Source organism: Abramis brama (assembly GCF_963993115.1).
Source record: "Abramis brama genome assembly, chromosome: 1".
NCBI classification, from domain to species: Eukaryota; Metazoa; Chordata; class Actinopteri; order Cypriniformes; family Leuciscidae; genus Abramis; species Abramis brama.
Window position 1 is genome coordinate 42853160 of NC_139963.1, and position 16446 is coordinate 42869605.

Sequence of the window (16446 nt, forward strand, 5' to 3'; positions counted from 1 at the left end):
TTTATATAAAAAGTAACCTACTCTTTATTTTCTGTCGGTGTGTTGTATGTGTCGCCTTTGCTCCGCAATGTTTTTTCACTGCCTGAGAAAATGGATGTGTGGCGTGAGAGTGTGAGAACAGTGTCAAATGCGCGAGTCACACTTAACTACAGATAGCCTAACAATAATGACACAAAGGAACAATACCATTGGGATCAGCTTAAAGGTGAACTAAGTAACTTTTTTTACCTTAACCGAACAGCTTCGGAGTCATTGGAATAGTTATATGACTTTTTTCGGGTTGAATGGTTGTCGTCTCGCACTCCCCAAGCGCCTGTGAGCCGAAAAACCACCCTTGCAACTCAGCGTCAGGAAGTATCGCGTGATATCAGGTCTTGCGATGTAACGAATTGCTTTACGGCAAAAAAAACGGCTAAAATTCTGTCATTATTGAGCTCCCTCACACTGTTTGAACCCGAATGAAGACGTTTTAAAGAATGTCCCATCTGCTTTGATGTCGTTGATCTATAGCCTCTGGTATCTGAGAGTCGCCAACGAGTTTTTCAACACTGTTGTCAAATATCTATTCCGAAGCTGTAGGGGGCGCTCTATAGAGAAACCTGCAAGCAAAAAGCGAGAATACAGCGAAGAAATTCCCGAAACTGCATTGCCCTGCTTTAACCCCGAGTTTAAAAAGTTGCCGCATTAGTAGACAACATAACTGCGTGCGCACTTTTGATAAACAGAACGTTATCGTCAGTTGGTTTGGACGATAATATATCATTAGCCTATATTTATAGATAGTTATGGTTATAGGGATCGTCCACCCAAAAATTAAGGTTCTGTCATTATTTACTCACCCTTATTTCCTTCTCAACCTGTATGACTTTCTTTCTTCTGAGGAAAAATGCTTTTTTTTTTTTTTTTTTTTTTTGCATACAATGAAACTGAATGGAGATTAATGTTGTTTTGGACACCATTGATTTTCATTATAAAAAAAAAAAAAATTGCAACTATCCCTTTAAGAGCGTAACTGACCTGCACCTGTTGTTCAGAAAATACTTTTGGAAAAATGAAAACCGATCGTAGTAAAGCAATTCCCATTATCCAAGGATTTCCAAAACAGTTCCGTATGTGCTTTGTGAGTGTTTTTGATGGGAGTGCTCTTTTTCCCAAAAGCCGTGATAACTTGACTTCATTGTGCACAGAAATCATGTGACATTACTTAACCGTTTTCAAACGAGAAGCGAAAATAGATGCTCTGGATCATATTTCGTGGACCCTTGTGAGAATGTGAATGTTCCTCATTGAACTTTCATTACATAAACTGCATGTTCTGAAAGTGTGCACTGATCTGGCCAAGGCAATTCCCAAGAGTCATGAGAGCATTACGTAATTCAGCATTTGCAACAAATAACAGCTTGGCTTCGCCTCTTTCCGTATCAGTATTAACTCATTCATCAACATGACAATGCCAGACCGAGTGCTATATATATATATATATATATATATATATATATAAAACTACTGCATGTTCCCAGAATCAATCACATGCATCTCCAATGTTTGTGAACTGTGAGGTGTGACAAACATAAAAAGATTAAAGATTCAAAGATTCAAACAGCTTTGAGTGATTTTGAAGGCCATAGGACTCAAAAACATGGACATTTTAAGTGGGCCTATGTTATTTCCATTAATATAAACTTAGCTGAAAAATGTGTGCTATAAGTGTTGCTTAGCCTACCAATGCAAAATTTCTGCCGTGATGCCAGGGCATTGCTATTGTCACGTTTTTAGATTGTTCTTGATCTGTGTTGCAGAAAGCCGGTTTCAGTTTCTACCCAGGTAAGTTCAAAAACAGAAACTCCAAGCAGTTCATAATGAAAACATTTTAGAGACAAAATTGCTAATCTTTTACTGCTAATTATTTATATTATATGAATTATAATTATGTTTAATGTATATAATATATTCAATTATTCTATTAATTGACAATAAACTTTGATTTTAAATTAAAAGAAATATAATACATACATCAATAGGCTATATAAAGCTTTAAAACAGATTAAGCTTACGTGTATTCTTTTGAGCTCTTTGTGAAACTATAAAAATTATTAGGCTTGCTTGCTTCACATGCATTGATATATTCAGATTTTGGTTCTTTCCGCTGCCTGAATCTGATCTAAACCAGGCTGGATTTTTATGGATTTGTACAACTTCAAACCTGCTCTGAAACTCAGAGTTTGTTCAACTAACGTTATGCAACAGGCCTCTGTTCTGTTCATGTCTGTGTTTCTAGGTTGGTTTTTCAGTTTGTTAATTAGTTAACAAACTGACTGTTTAGTTTGATCCAATTTCCCATGATCCCGTTCCTTATTGGTTGTCTAGGTTACGTATGGTTTGAGTAAGTTGTCACAGGTGTTTCACGTTCCTTTGTTCTGTCTATTTAAGCCCTGTGTTTCAGTTCGTTGTCAGTTCTACTTTGCGTTATGTTTGTTGTTCAGTTATTGTTTTCTAGTGCCCTGAGTTCTTTGTTTTAATAACAACTATGCAGTTGCTAAGAGATTCTGGGTGAAGAAGAGTCCACTATTAAGTCTCTTCGATATCCAGCTGCTCTCTCAGGGATTCACTATTCACTATTGCTCAAACACATGGAAATATCCTCAACCGCTTCAGAAAAGCTTTTTTAAAGTGCTATTGACAGATAAAATTAACTTTGCTCCATATGGACCAGAAAGAGAATAAGATTCATTATGCAGAACGTATAGCAGCATCCACAAATCCCACAGCTAGAACAAATTACATAGACTGGACAAGAGTGCAATGGAGCTTTCAGGTTTTTACCCTAAACAACAAAAAATAGTAATTTCATAAATTCTTTGTGCATGCAGTAGGCCTAATGCAATACTAAAAGCAATACTAAATACAAAAACCCCTCAGATTCATACAAGGTCAGTCTTGAGAAATTTATAAAACAGAAAGCGAGAGGTAGAGTTGAATTTCCAACTGTTTTGAAAGAGATCCTCTATAAACAAACAGGCTCTGCTAATCCAATAGAATCCCGTCAAAGTGAGAATGCAGGAGAGATGAATGAGTTTAGGAAAATAACTGGATGCACTCCAGGAACGCAGTATTTCTGCAACAGATGTAATGAGATTAGAGATTAGAAGATTTGATTGTTATAGAAAATCTCAATCTGCATTATAATGGTGAAAGAAAGAAAAAAATCACCTTTCTCCTTTGAATGCTTTTTAAGCAAAACAACTTGCAAATATTTCAGCATATTACAGTAAATGTTTTGCCATGGATGGATGGATAGATGTATAGATGAACGATGGATGGATGATAGATAGATGGATAGATGGATAGATGGATGGATGGATGGATGGATGGATGGATGGATGGATGGATGGATAGATGGATAGATGGATAGATGGATGGATAGATAGACAGATAGACAGATAGACTAATGGAAGGATGGATGGATAGATAGATATTTCATAGAAGTCCAGGCTTTATGCTTCATTTTCTATTTGCAAAACATATTTTCTTTACTTTTTCTTTAAATTGCTGGGGTGAAATATAACCTGGACATGTTTTCATGAGATTGACTTTCAAATGTTATGGACTTATGCAGCTTTGTGGACATTCTGGTTATAAATTCCTCCCGGAGGTCTCAACCTGTCTGGGCAAAAAGCATCAGTACAGCTCACAGATGTAATTTAACATGAAACAGTCTGACAACAAAGCCACAGAGGAAGCACAAATGGGAATAGGAAGGAAGCTCCAGATTTCTGTTTATTCAGTTTTAAGAGAGACCACAATTTTGGCCATTAAAATACCTGATATCTGTAAACTCTTGAAAACAACCTGTCAAATCTGTTGTCCAGCAAATGCAACTAAAAAATTATTAGAGTTAAACCAGAACGCAGGATAAGGTTCCACCTCTGACCCATCTGAAGCTCTGGATCCTGAATCTGGGTTCAGGTCCTGGACTAATTAACAGCCATGAGCTTTGATCCAATGCACAGGCCTGGCCAGCAGCGCTCTGCAGAACAGGCCAGCGTGGACTTATGGAAATAATGACACCACACTGAGATCCGGGTGCCAGAATGAAAAATCTGGCCCACTCGCTTTGTTTTTCAACGAGTTCTCGCTCTCTTTCTTGCCTTGTGCCATTCTCCTATACTGAGACACAGCTGTGATGGTAACAGCAGTCATACACTCTAACGGTTAGTTCATCCAAAACTGAAAAAACGACTCGCCCTCATGTTGTTCCAAAACCCGTAAGACTGTTGTTCATCTTTGAAACACAAATGAAGATATTTTAACGAAATCTGAAAGATTCCTGTCTCTCCATTGACGGTCCACGCAACTACCAATTTGAAACTCTTTGAATCTCTTTTTTTTTTGACTCTTTCAAAAAATTCATAAAGAGATTGTAAAACGAATCCATATTAATCGAACGTTTTTGTCCAAATTTTCTGAAGAGAGGCTTTGTGAGTAATGGGTGCATGTGTTTTGGGCATAACGTGTAAAAAAAATCAGTCTCATTTCCCAGTCCCATTAAAAGCCAGTTGCGCTCGCGCCATGATGGATTCAGTATTTACATGACGGAATTTGCAAGCGGAAAGACTGAACGCTCTAGCGAGGAAACGGATCTGCTCGTGCGCGAGGTTAAATCGCAAGCAGACCATCTACGGGACAAGCCGGATTCCACCATATCTTTATGTACACAATAATAATCTTTTACATTGTAAGCCTTTCATTTTTCATATAAAAATGTTTGTGTGCTGCTGTGCATCCCTGTGTGTGTAATAAGCAGAGTGTACGTGCGTTATGCACCCGCCTATAGGCGCATATTACCAATGTGCCTTTTAAATAACAAAAAAATAAAATAGACTATTAAAATAGACTAGTAAAATAGACTACTAAAGACTATTGACTTTAGACCAGGTTTCAGTTGGTCAATGGCACAGTCTATTTCAGTTGCCTCAAAATAGCAACTCGCCATCAATGTGCCCGAACACATCTCGTTTTCAGACCAGCAGCCCATGGGCGCACAAATGGGCGCAAATGCATTTGCTATTTAAACAACGTGCCACAGGACGTGAAAATGATGACTGAAACGGGCAAAAAACACTTGTGTCGTGCCTGGCGCTGCATTGCGTTGGTTGTATGATAGGGCCCTTTATATTTAGGCTATTATTCACATATAAACAGCAAGCATAAACAGAAGCTCAACCGTACTTGCCTGACTCACGAGAACAAACCTCATTGGTTCTTGCAATGGCTCAAACGTGCTGCGTAACACTAGAATTAACCTCATTGGTTCTTGCAGAAGCTCAAACGTGCTGCTTAACACTAGAATTAACCTCATTGGTTCTTGCTGAAGCTCAAATGTGCTGTGTTACACATGAGAATGAACCTCATTGGTTCTCACACATCAAGCGAAGGTGATTGAGCTTCTGTTTACCACTACTGATGTGTGAATTGATGAATGTTTATATGTGAATAAAAGCCTAAATTCAATCTGTTCAACATACAAAGCGACCGTGTCTCTTCAAAAAAAAAAAAAAAAAAAAAAAAAAAAATCAACTAAACTGCTGGATTAGTTTTACAATCTCTTTATGAACATTTTGAAGCATCAAAGTGGTAGTTGAGTATTTCTGAATGTCTTGTTTTGGTCTTTGATCCTAACTTTTTGCTCAACCCTTTTATGTTGTATAATATTTCCCCTGTAAAGCAATTTCTTGATCTTTTTTAGCATCATATTTAAATCGGTGACATCATAAAAATGACCACATGGTTCAAACAGAAGTAAGTCTTTAACAGCACTTCATAGTTTACAATTGCATTGGACTTGCAAAGCTCAACTTTTATGGGAAAATCATAGTGATCAGTTTTGTTAGAGAAAAATATTGTTCTTGGCACAATGTACAAAAATACTGACTGCATATTTTTGGAGTGGTAAAACATGTTTTGAAAAGAAATGTCATGGGCTATTAAGTTTTTTCTTCCCCATTTATAAAAGTGGTTTATTGTAAGGCACAAAGAATGAGACTAAGAGACTTAGTTATGTATTCAACTTAAATTCTAAATTTAATTTAGATTTAAATCAAACAAATTGGCTATCAATTTTTTATCGTTTATCAGCTGGGGAAAAAATCATTCTGAAAGTGATACCAACGATTATTGCCTATTAAATGACAAAAGTATACAAATAAATAAATGCACATGCCTGCCACATCTCTTAGGAGAAAAATGACAACAGAGAAAACAAAGATTGTGACCTGATTTCATCAGCTTTACAGCGTGAATCATTGATTCCTATTAGCGGTGAAAAATTGTCAAGTAGCTCTAGATACTGTTTCACAGCAGTCATCACATCACAATACAAGGAAACAGTATTTTCAATATATATATCTCCAATTAGAGAATATTTCTGGTGAAGGAGAATGTGGCAAGCCAGTGAAAAAGTGGAGGAGCAAACAATATTTTTTTGTGGAAATCTTTTTAATGCCAGAAAGTAAGCAGAAGCAAGACAAATAAAGAACTTTAGAAACCTTTAGTGTCAGATATATTGAATTTGCATGTTTAAATTTGTATTGTCTGGATCGTTGGAGAGTGTTTAATTTATTTTCAAAAAACCTGGCTAATTATGTAGCCTACTTCTAAATAAGCATCAGAGCAACTGCAGAACTGAGGTGATGCATATGTTTTTTTAAATTTACAGTCTGCACCATAGAATCTCTGATGTGTTCAGATTGGCACACAGTTTTAAGCCACAGCCAGATTTAACAGGTGGATTTCATTTATCAACATAACAATGAAGGAAAAATCATAGATTTCCACAAAAATTCCAGACTAACAGTTATTCTGTCTGAGCGATTATCAATTTACTGAGAGGCAAAATGTCAAGAGAAAGAATACACTGAGGAGTGATACATATATATAGACTATAGTTCAGATCCTCCATTATTTTTCACAGAAGGTTTGCAGTATAAAGTTTGCATAAGAACCCCCAAGTCTCTCATCCAGGGGTGCGTTTCCCGAAAGCATCGTTGGCCAACTATGGTCGCAAGTTCCGTCGTTACCAATAGAGTTCAATGGACATTGCGATGAACTTGCGACCATAGTTGGCCAACGATGCTTTCGGGAAACGCACCCCAGTTCAGATCTCTAACTAAAAGTACAACCAATAGTAATAGTGATGCTTAAAAACCTTCACAACATCAATTAGTTATTAGGGAATCTTTAAAGTGCTCCTATTATGCTATTTCGTTTGTGAATGTACTGTTAAAGGTTCACAAAGTTTTAAAGATCAAAGTGCACAATAAATGGAGTACCGAAACAAGTTGTCAGTCATTTCATCCTTACTTCCTGCACAAACCTATGTAAGTTTGTTAAAAAAAAAATGCATTATGTCTATGGGCTTCAATTGGCTGCCAGTGAACAATGTCTACTTTCACCCTCAAACACTGTAGTTGTAACTGAGGTCTGGAAGAGTTTGGTTCATGTTGTCGACATGTCAAGAAGACGCTGTTTTCTGCACTAATTTTTTTCAAGCAAATCTACATTTCATTTCCATCAGGCTGAACAATCTGACCAATCAGAGCAGAGTAGACCAATCACAACAGACTGAGCAATCTGACCAATCAGAGCAGAGTAGATCAATCACAACAGACTGAGCCATCTGACCAATCAGAGCAGAGAAGACCAATCACAACAGACTGAGCCATCTGACCAATCAGAGCAGAGTAGACCAATCACAACAGATTGAGCCATCTGACCAATCAGAGCAGAGTAGACCGATCACAACAGATTGAGCCATCTGACCAATCAGAGCAGAGTAGACCGATCACAACAGACTGAGCCATCTGACCAATCAGAGCAGAGTAGACCGATCACAACAGACTGAGCCATCTGACCAATCAGAGCAGAGTAGACCGATCACAACAGACTGAGCCATCTGCCCAATCAGAGCAGAGTAGACCAATCACAACAGACTGAGCCATCTGCCCAATCAGAGCAGAGTAGACCAATCACAACAGACTGAGCCATCTGCCCAATCAGAGCAGAGTAGACCGATCACAACAGACTGAGCCATCTGACCAATCAGAGCCGAGAAGACCGATCACAACAGACTGAGCCATCTGACCAATCAGAGCAGAGTAGACCGATCACAACAGACTGAGCCATCTGACCAATCAGAGCAGAGAAGACCGATCACAACAGACTGAGCCATCTGACCAATCAGAGCAGAGAAGACCGATCACAACAGACTGAGCCATCTGACCAATCAGAGCAGAGTAGACCGATCACAACAGACTGAGCCATCTGACCAATCAGAGCAGAGAAGACCGATCACAACAGACTGAGCCATCTGACCAATCAGAGCAGAGTAGACCGATCACAACAGACTGAGCCATCTGACCAATCAGAGCAGAGTAGACCGATCACAACAGACTGAGCCATCTGACCAATCAGAGCAGAGTAGACCGATCACAACAGACTGAGCCATCTGACCAATCAGAGCAGAGTAGACCGATCACAACAGACTGAGCCATCTGACCAATCAGAGCAGAGTAGACCGATCACAACAGACTGAGCCAAATGAGGGGTTTAGAGAGACTAGTTCTTTTATCGAACCATTTCGAGAAATGAAATTCTGAAAATCTGTGAGAAAAGAGGTGATACTGCAATGCATATTATGAGAATTTTATTTATTTTTTACATTGGATACATGTACACCTAATGTAGGAGACCTCCAAAACAAAATTAGTAACTTTTAAAGTAACAAAATAGGGGCATAAAATTAACTTAGATAATGCAAACGTAAGCATCAGTAAACCTCCAGACATGGCAAAGGGAGCACAGTTTTATGGAGTTTGCACAGACAGCAGTGTCTGTATGAGTAATATTTTTGGAGTCAGGTGGTGTGAGATGATTTGGCTCTGGATGGAGCAGTGAGAAGGAAAAATCTGCTCTGTTCATTCCTGGAATACCTACTGTGCTGCGCTCTCCTCTTCAAATGAAGACCTGAAGCCAAGGTCAGGAAAAGATCCAGGAGCATGGGGAAATTCTCACAGCGAGCACATCTGCACAAGCAACCGCAGGAAAAGTTACGATGAGATGTATGCATGCATCACGATAATTTTATGTTTTGTTTGATTCCAGAGGACTGCAAATGTTTTCAGTAGCTGTTTCCCTTTTTCAGTGAAAAGCTAGTTTAGGCTACTGCTTTTTTCCAAAAGAGATTTTCACTGAAAGTCAGTATTTTACATTTGTGATGTATTTAAACACTAATCTTAAACAAGACATCTGTAACAAATATTATAATAGTAAAAAAAAATGTAATGTTGTTATATTTCAAAACCATTTCATTGAACACAAACTTGTAATTTAGTTTATTCGTTTTAAAAAATAAACAACTTTATTTTATATTTACATTTAGCTTTAATTCCTTTTTTTATTTCAGTTTTAGTTCTAGTTAATAACAACTGTCCCTGTGACCATAAACTCATGCATAAACTTGATTGTGCTTTTGTAAGCTTTATTATGTCAGAGTGGTGGAGCAGTGAACCGTCTTGCTAGCGCATTCTGTGAGCTGCGCACTGTCTGGTTGAGCCTTCAGGGCCGGTTGAAACGCTGACCCTCTAATCCTCAGTACTGTGACTCTCACATGATGCTGGAATGCTGTGCCGTGGCCCACTCGCGCTCGCACTCGTTCCCTTCTGTCTCCTCTACCCCTCAGCCGACCAGCATCCCTCTCTGAGCGCTCTTTGGGTATTTGGTATTTGGGAGGTATGGGGCGGTTTCCGTCTTTTGGGAGATTTTTCTTTTTCTGGGAGCGGAGGAATCACTTCCAGAATGGAGAGAACAAACCTCTTATACAAAAGGTAGTGTGACTCCTTTCTGTTTATTTTCTTAAAATTGTTTTATTGCTACATTTGTAAGTTGATTGTACTTTTTATTTGCCTGCTAAGCGTTGTTTTAGCAGCTAATTCACAAAAGACATTATGTAAATCAAAGAGAGAAAACTTATTTCTGCTCATTTAAGTAACATAACTTCTGGTACAACTTATATTTTGAGTTTAAGGCAGGATTACCTCTAATACACTATTTAGCGGCAAACTGAGAGAGGAAAGAATGTTTGATTAAACTATTTGGATATAATAATTCATATTATTATTAATAACTTTAAATTATAAATAATAATAATAATTATTTGTATCATTATTAATACTTTTATTTATAATTAAAACAAATGCAGCAATGTATTATACTTATTTATTACCATTAATAAATGAAAAAGAAGAAGAAATTATCATTATTATTACACAAATTATAATAATAATAATAACAATTTAAATAATTGAACAATACCAAAAACAACAACAACAACAACATAATTATTATTATTATTTCCAAATAGTTTAATGAAACACTCTTGGTCAGTTTGGGCCAAATTTACTTAACAGTTTCAATAGTAATAATAGAACTAATAGCAATAATAACAACAACGGTTAGCAATAATATAGATTATTATAATTTTCATAATGTACAATCATTAGAGTAAAAATAATAATAATTAAGTTTATATTGTTAATAAATTATGTATATTAACAAAGTTCGGGAGGAGCACATTCAAATAATCAATCCAATCTACATGTCATCAAACAATTATGTCTACCCTATCAGCATGAGAAGAAGCATATATATATTCACTCTGTCAGCTCACCTAACATTCCTTGACAGTTTTTCAGTATCCCTCCACCACCCCGACTCCTCACTCTTGGCTTATTCTTTTACAGCCAGGAATACGGGGGGAGTACTCAGGGTTCGGGCCGAATACCGAGCCCGGAGCCCTCTCCTCGGACAGCACGCCAAATACGCTTTTATTCTATCTGACTTATTTGTGAGTGTGAACTCGTGAATCATTATTATTAATGCAATGAAACTGTAAATTTGGTCCAAACTGTCTAAGAATATTTAACTGAATAAGAGTGTTTGATTAAACAATTTGGAAATAATAGTTAATAATAACAATAACTTATTATTATTATTAATATGGTTACTATTATGAATGCACTGAATTGAATTGAATTCACAACGAATTTCGTGAATCTGGCCCAAGAGCTCTTAGGGTATTCATCTGACCAAATTCATGAACTTTCTACTTCTCATACCATCATCAGGGAGACGATAAAAAATCAGAGGGTACCTCAGCGGCCACGTATCTGGGAACGCACGACAGTTCAGGAAGTCAGACCAGCTCGAGTTTATCCTGCCATGAAGAGTCAACCAGAGCTTCGTCATGGAACGTCTTCACTTCACGGGGTCTCAGTTCTCAGTCCAGTTGGAGAGACTACATTCTGAAGTACCTCCTCATCACGAGCAACCTGCTCTTCACTGTCCTCGGTCTGGTCACGCTAGTATTAGGCCTGTGGGGTCTGATTAACAAAGAGTCCTTTGCTCAGGAGAAGATCAGCGGTATCGGCACAGACCCCATGCTGCTCTTCACGTTTCTCGGTTTGGTTCTCGCCCTGCTGAGCCTGACGGGATGCGTGGGGGTGTTGCGGGAGAACACTTGCCTTCTTCGGACCTTCTCGGCTGCTGTGCTGCTCCTTTTGGTGGCGCAGGTTCTGGCGGCGGTCCTGGTTTACAGCCTGCAGGGCCAGATCGTGGAGGTTTTGCGCTCGGGTATGCTGGCCGCCATGGTGCGGTACCAGGACGACCTGGACCTGAGGTTCATCACTGATGAGATCCAGACGGGCTTGCAGTGCTGCGGGGCGGATACCTACAGAGACTGGGAAATCAATGTGTGAGTGCATGAGCAAAATGAGTGGAAATCAAGAGAGGGGCTGACATCATTACAGTTTCCAACACTGCAGTAGTCCAAAGTTAAATACACAGATTATAAAACCTAATTTGCAATAAAGAGCGTCTCCAGCATTAAATGCATTCTGGACTCATAGTTTGGAGTTGGATTTCTCATAATTGCTTCCAATATATTTCACTTGATCACACCACAATCCTTATTTTGCAATTCCAACTACGATTACCCATTATTAACAAAGTAAGGCTCTATTGAAGGGAGTTTAAAGTTAAAGTGTGTATTATTTTCCATTTCTATTTATTATTTATTATCTAGCAACCACATGCAACGCCCTAAAAACCCTTCAGAATCCAAAACCCTTTTGACCTGGGCTGGAAAACAATAATCTAGAAACACTAAAACATCCTAAAACCCCTTACCAACCACAACACCCTAGCATTATGGCATCAAGTTTTGCATGAACCTTTTTTATCTAGTCTAGTAAGCAACCAACTAGAAATACACTAAAAACTACTCTGAATTCCTTAGCAACCACATAGCAACACCCGTTTTGCATGAACCTTTTTGACCTGGGCTGGGAAGCAATCATCTAGAAACCACCCAGAAATACACTAAAATCAAATTTAGAATCACTTAGCAACTTCCTAGCAACACCCTAGCATCATGGCATCAATCATGGTTTTGCATGAACCTTTTTGGCCTTTTCTAGTAAGCAACCACCTAGACCACCCTAGCAATCACACAGAAATGTACAAAAAAACACTTCTGAGCCCCTTAGCAACGACCTAGCATCATAACATCAATTTTGCCCTATCCCAAATGGCACCCTAAACACTCACGGTCTTCCTACGCGTCCACACTTTTGTGAAGTAATGCCGCTTTGACTGTCGGGAAGAAGTCTGCTGCGGAGCTCATTTCAGTGCAGGCTCAGCAAACATGTGCATCGAGGGCGTACATCGACTGAATCCTAAAATGACAAATGGTCCACAAGACCGTAAGTGCATATGAAGTGTGCCAATTGGGACATACAACCAATCAAACACACAACCAAACAGAAATCACCTACAGCAACCTATCGGTTTAGAACCGGCATATATCACTAGCAATTTACAAAATGTAAAAATGGTAGGCCTTCTTATTTTTGCATTAATTCTTGGTGCCACAAGTGGGGGCAGATTTGACACTTCACCCTTGACCTAGGCTACCTTAGAACTCAAAAAGCATTATAGAAAATCCAGTTGAGTGAGTCTCACCGGTCTCCATTTCTCTGGCACAGGTATTTCAACTGTTCAGCTCCAGGGGTCCAGGCTTGCGGAGTTCCCCCTTCATGCTGTGTGGATCCCCTAGAGAACGGGACGGTGTGGAACACCCAGTGTGGACTGGGTGCCCAAAAGCTGGACGAGTTCTCCGCCCAGAGCGTGATCTTCCTGGGCGGCTGTTTGGGCAGCATCTCCCGCTGGATTGAGCACAACAGTGGAGTGATTGTCACGGTAGTCATAATTCTGCTGGGGGTCCAGATACTCACTCTGTTCATAACGGCTCATCTGCTGCAGAAGATACGGTGGAGCAGAGCTCAGCATGATGTGTACTTACAATCACTGCAATGGATGGACTAAGATGTTTTCAATAACACAATTTTGTGCAATTGGGATTCTGAACCAGCCTGGATTTAATTAATTCATTGCATCTGGCAAAGTTAAGCTATTTAGTCTGGAGACAAATAGTCTAGGAATTTTATGATAACATGTAAAATCTTAAAGGCATTAAAGGTAGGCTACTTATTGGTTTTCATAATTTGTACATTTTTTTCATAAAATACCTATTCTTAGTTGGTTGTTTAAATGACCAAATCATACTCTACGCACGTACACGAACACATACACTTCTACACAAGGCTTTTGTATATAATCACATTCTTAAAGTGCAATTCATAACGTAAAACTAAGGGCCTCTAAGCCACTCTCTATAGTGAACATTATCAGGTCAAGTTTTCTGGCCCATCCTGGACTGAAGCTCAGGCTCAACTCTTCAGCACAATGGTGAACCACAAAACAGACGATACAGAAACCCTTTAAATCCCAACAGAACATTAAACACTAACGATCAGCATCAGCATCTACACTTATTACAATCCAGACTTTATTTCTTTCACTCAAAAGTTCTTATTGAGAACTCTTTTTTTTTTAATTGCTTACACACTAAAATTAAAACTTTCCCACAATTAGCAAAACCTTACAGTCAAGGAGCAAAACACCAGCCTAGTTTTGCACAACTGTAAGCTTCACACTTTTTGCAAAACATTACAGAGTGATTTGCAAAACACCAAACACACTTGTATGCATTTGACACAGAAATTTATCATGATGTCATTTCCTTGCAATTTCAAAACAAAGGCTTTCAATTGGTTAAACACAGCCGCCAGGTGTGCACACACACTGGTGCTTACGGTTTTTTACGATTGCTAAGACAGATTTTTCAATACTTTTAATAATTTTCCAAAACTCCTAACACAGTTAGCACTACATCTGTCTATGTAAGCTATACTATTAACACATTTCTTGTTGCTTTAACACAAAATGCATACAATTAACACAAATTTAAAATGCTTGAACTTCTTTTACACACAAGCTCAAACAACCATATGGTATACTGTAACCGTACATTCTATAAAGCACTCTGAGATGGGTCTTTTTTTTATTGAATTTCTGCAGCAAAAGACCTAAACCCAACAAAACAAAAATGTAGAGAGGCTTCAAAAGAAACTGCAGTGCAAAACACAATCTATGATCAATGCAATATACTGTCTGTTGTATAAGGGCATACCTGACACGTATACAATAATGCAGTTTCTGTAATTCCATCTGATGTTAGTGTTTTTATGACATTGTGCTATGATTGACTAAATCTTCCTGTTGGACGGCTATGTTATTTGATTTTGAGACATGTTTGCAGTGTTTTGGTAGGCATAGTGCATTATTGTATTTAGAAAATTAGTGTTGGAGCTTAGTTTACAGTGTGTGATTTTGAGCATGAAATTAACTGTTTTGCCAATTGTGTGTTGTAGGTGTGTCGGTGCGTTATTGGTTTAGGAAATTTGTTAAAAGTATTGAAAAAATTGTCATAGCGATGGTAAAAAACTGTACTTGTCTTTGAAGGCAGAAGTAAAAATTTCTGAGGGAATGATTCCTCTATGGCACCGATGTTAAAATCCCCTTTTAGTAGACTGAATGCAGGTAAGGTGGGACACTTGTCATTTAGATACAGTACCTAGATGTTTATTTCTTTTTATTACTTTTGTTAACTTTAAGGTCCGACTTTAATATTTCATTTTGAATACAGTTGATGTGTGTTATTTGCAAGGTATATACCAATAAACATTTTGAGATCATGCACTCCAGACAAATTTCTTTTCAGGTAATGTGACCCATCCCTAATTTATCAAAAATGATCCTGGATCTTAAAAACACATGATTTATTAACACATCACACAAACATATTCCACAGCATATTTAACAGACCCAAAAGCACATAGATAGGCTATGATGAGTAATACTCATCAGTTCACTCAATGCATGTGTAAAGTTCAAAACAACTAGAACATGTTGTGTTAACACGAAATTTTATGAAATTTGAATATCAGATATCTTAATGAACTCTACAACATATTACAAATGGAACTACAACACATGCAACAACAAATAGGCTAACAAAAATTCAATAAGAGGAACATTTTAAATGGTAACCATATTGTAAAACTTTTTTTCTGTCTGTTTTCTCGAAACACTGTAGATGAACTTAATATACTTAATATTAATATACTTAAACTTAATATTGTGTCCATATTTTAAAGCGTTATTTTCTGCATCTACATTTTAATAATAATAATAATAATAATAATAATTTGTTACATTTATATAGCGCTTTTCTGGGTACTCAACGTGCTTTACATGGAAGGGGGAATATCCTCAACCACCACCAATGTGCAGCATCCACCTGGATGATGCGACGGCAGCCATATTGGACCAGAACGCCCACCACACACACCAGCTTAATGGTGGAGAGGAGACAGTAATGAAGCCAATCAGTATAAGGGGATGATTAGGAGGCCATGATGGACAGAGGCCAAGGGGCAAATTTGGCCAGGATGCCGGGGTTACACCCCTACTCTTTTTCGAAGGACATCCTGGGATTTTTAATGACCACAGAGAGTCAGGAGCTCGGTTTAACGTCTCATTGGAAGGATGGTGCTCTTTGACAGTATAGTGTCCCGATCACTACGCTGGAGCGTTAGGTCCCACATAGACCACGGGTGAGCACCCCCTGCTGGCCTCACTAACACCTCTTCCAGCAGCAACCTGGTTTTCTCAGGAGGTCTCCCATCCAGGTACTAACCAGGCTTGCTAACCTCTTACAATAACAAAGGTGTAGGTTGATGACGCATAAGCGGAATTATGGAACTTGCCGAAGGATCTAATAATGTTTATGGATGAGTGAATACATTGATGTTTTTAACATGACTGTGGTATGAAGCAGGTCGCGATTGCCAATGAGAGACAGATATCAGAGCCACATGCGAGTCCCGCGGATATAAAGGAATAAGGACATTTCATTCTACCGATCTACCC

The 16446-nt window shown here is 38.4% G+C and overlaps 1 protein-coding gene across 1 annotated transcript; it reads left to right on the forward strand.

Moving 5' to 3' along the window:
• The first annotated feature begins 9650 nt into the window (after positions 1-9650).
• tspan10 (tetraspanin 10) lies at positions 9651-15212 on the forward strand. Its single transcript, XM_084136460.1, has 3 exons — positions 9651-9881; positions 11181-11806; positions 13098-15212. Exons 1-3 carry the CDS (start codon positions 9789-9791, stop codon positions 13435-13437), a joined length of 1059 nt encoding a protein of 352 aa, XP_083992586.1. The 5' UTR covers positions 9651-9788; the 3' UTR covers positions 13438-15212.
• Positions 15213-16446: the final 1234 nt, after the last annotated feature.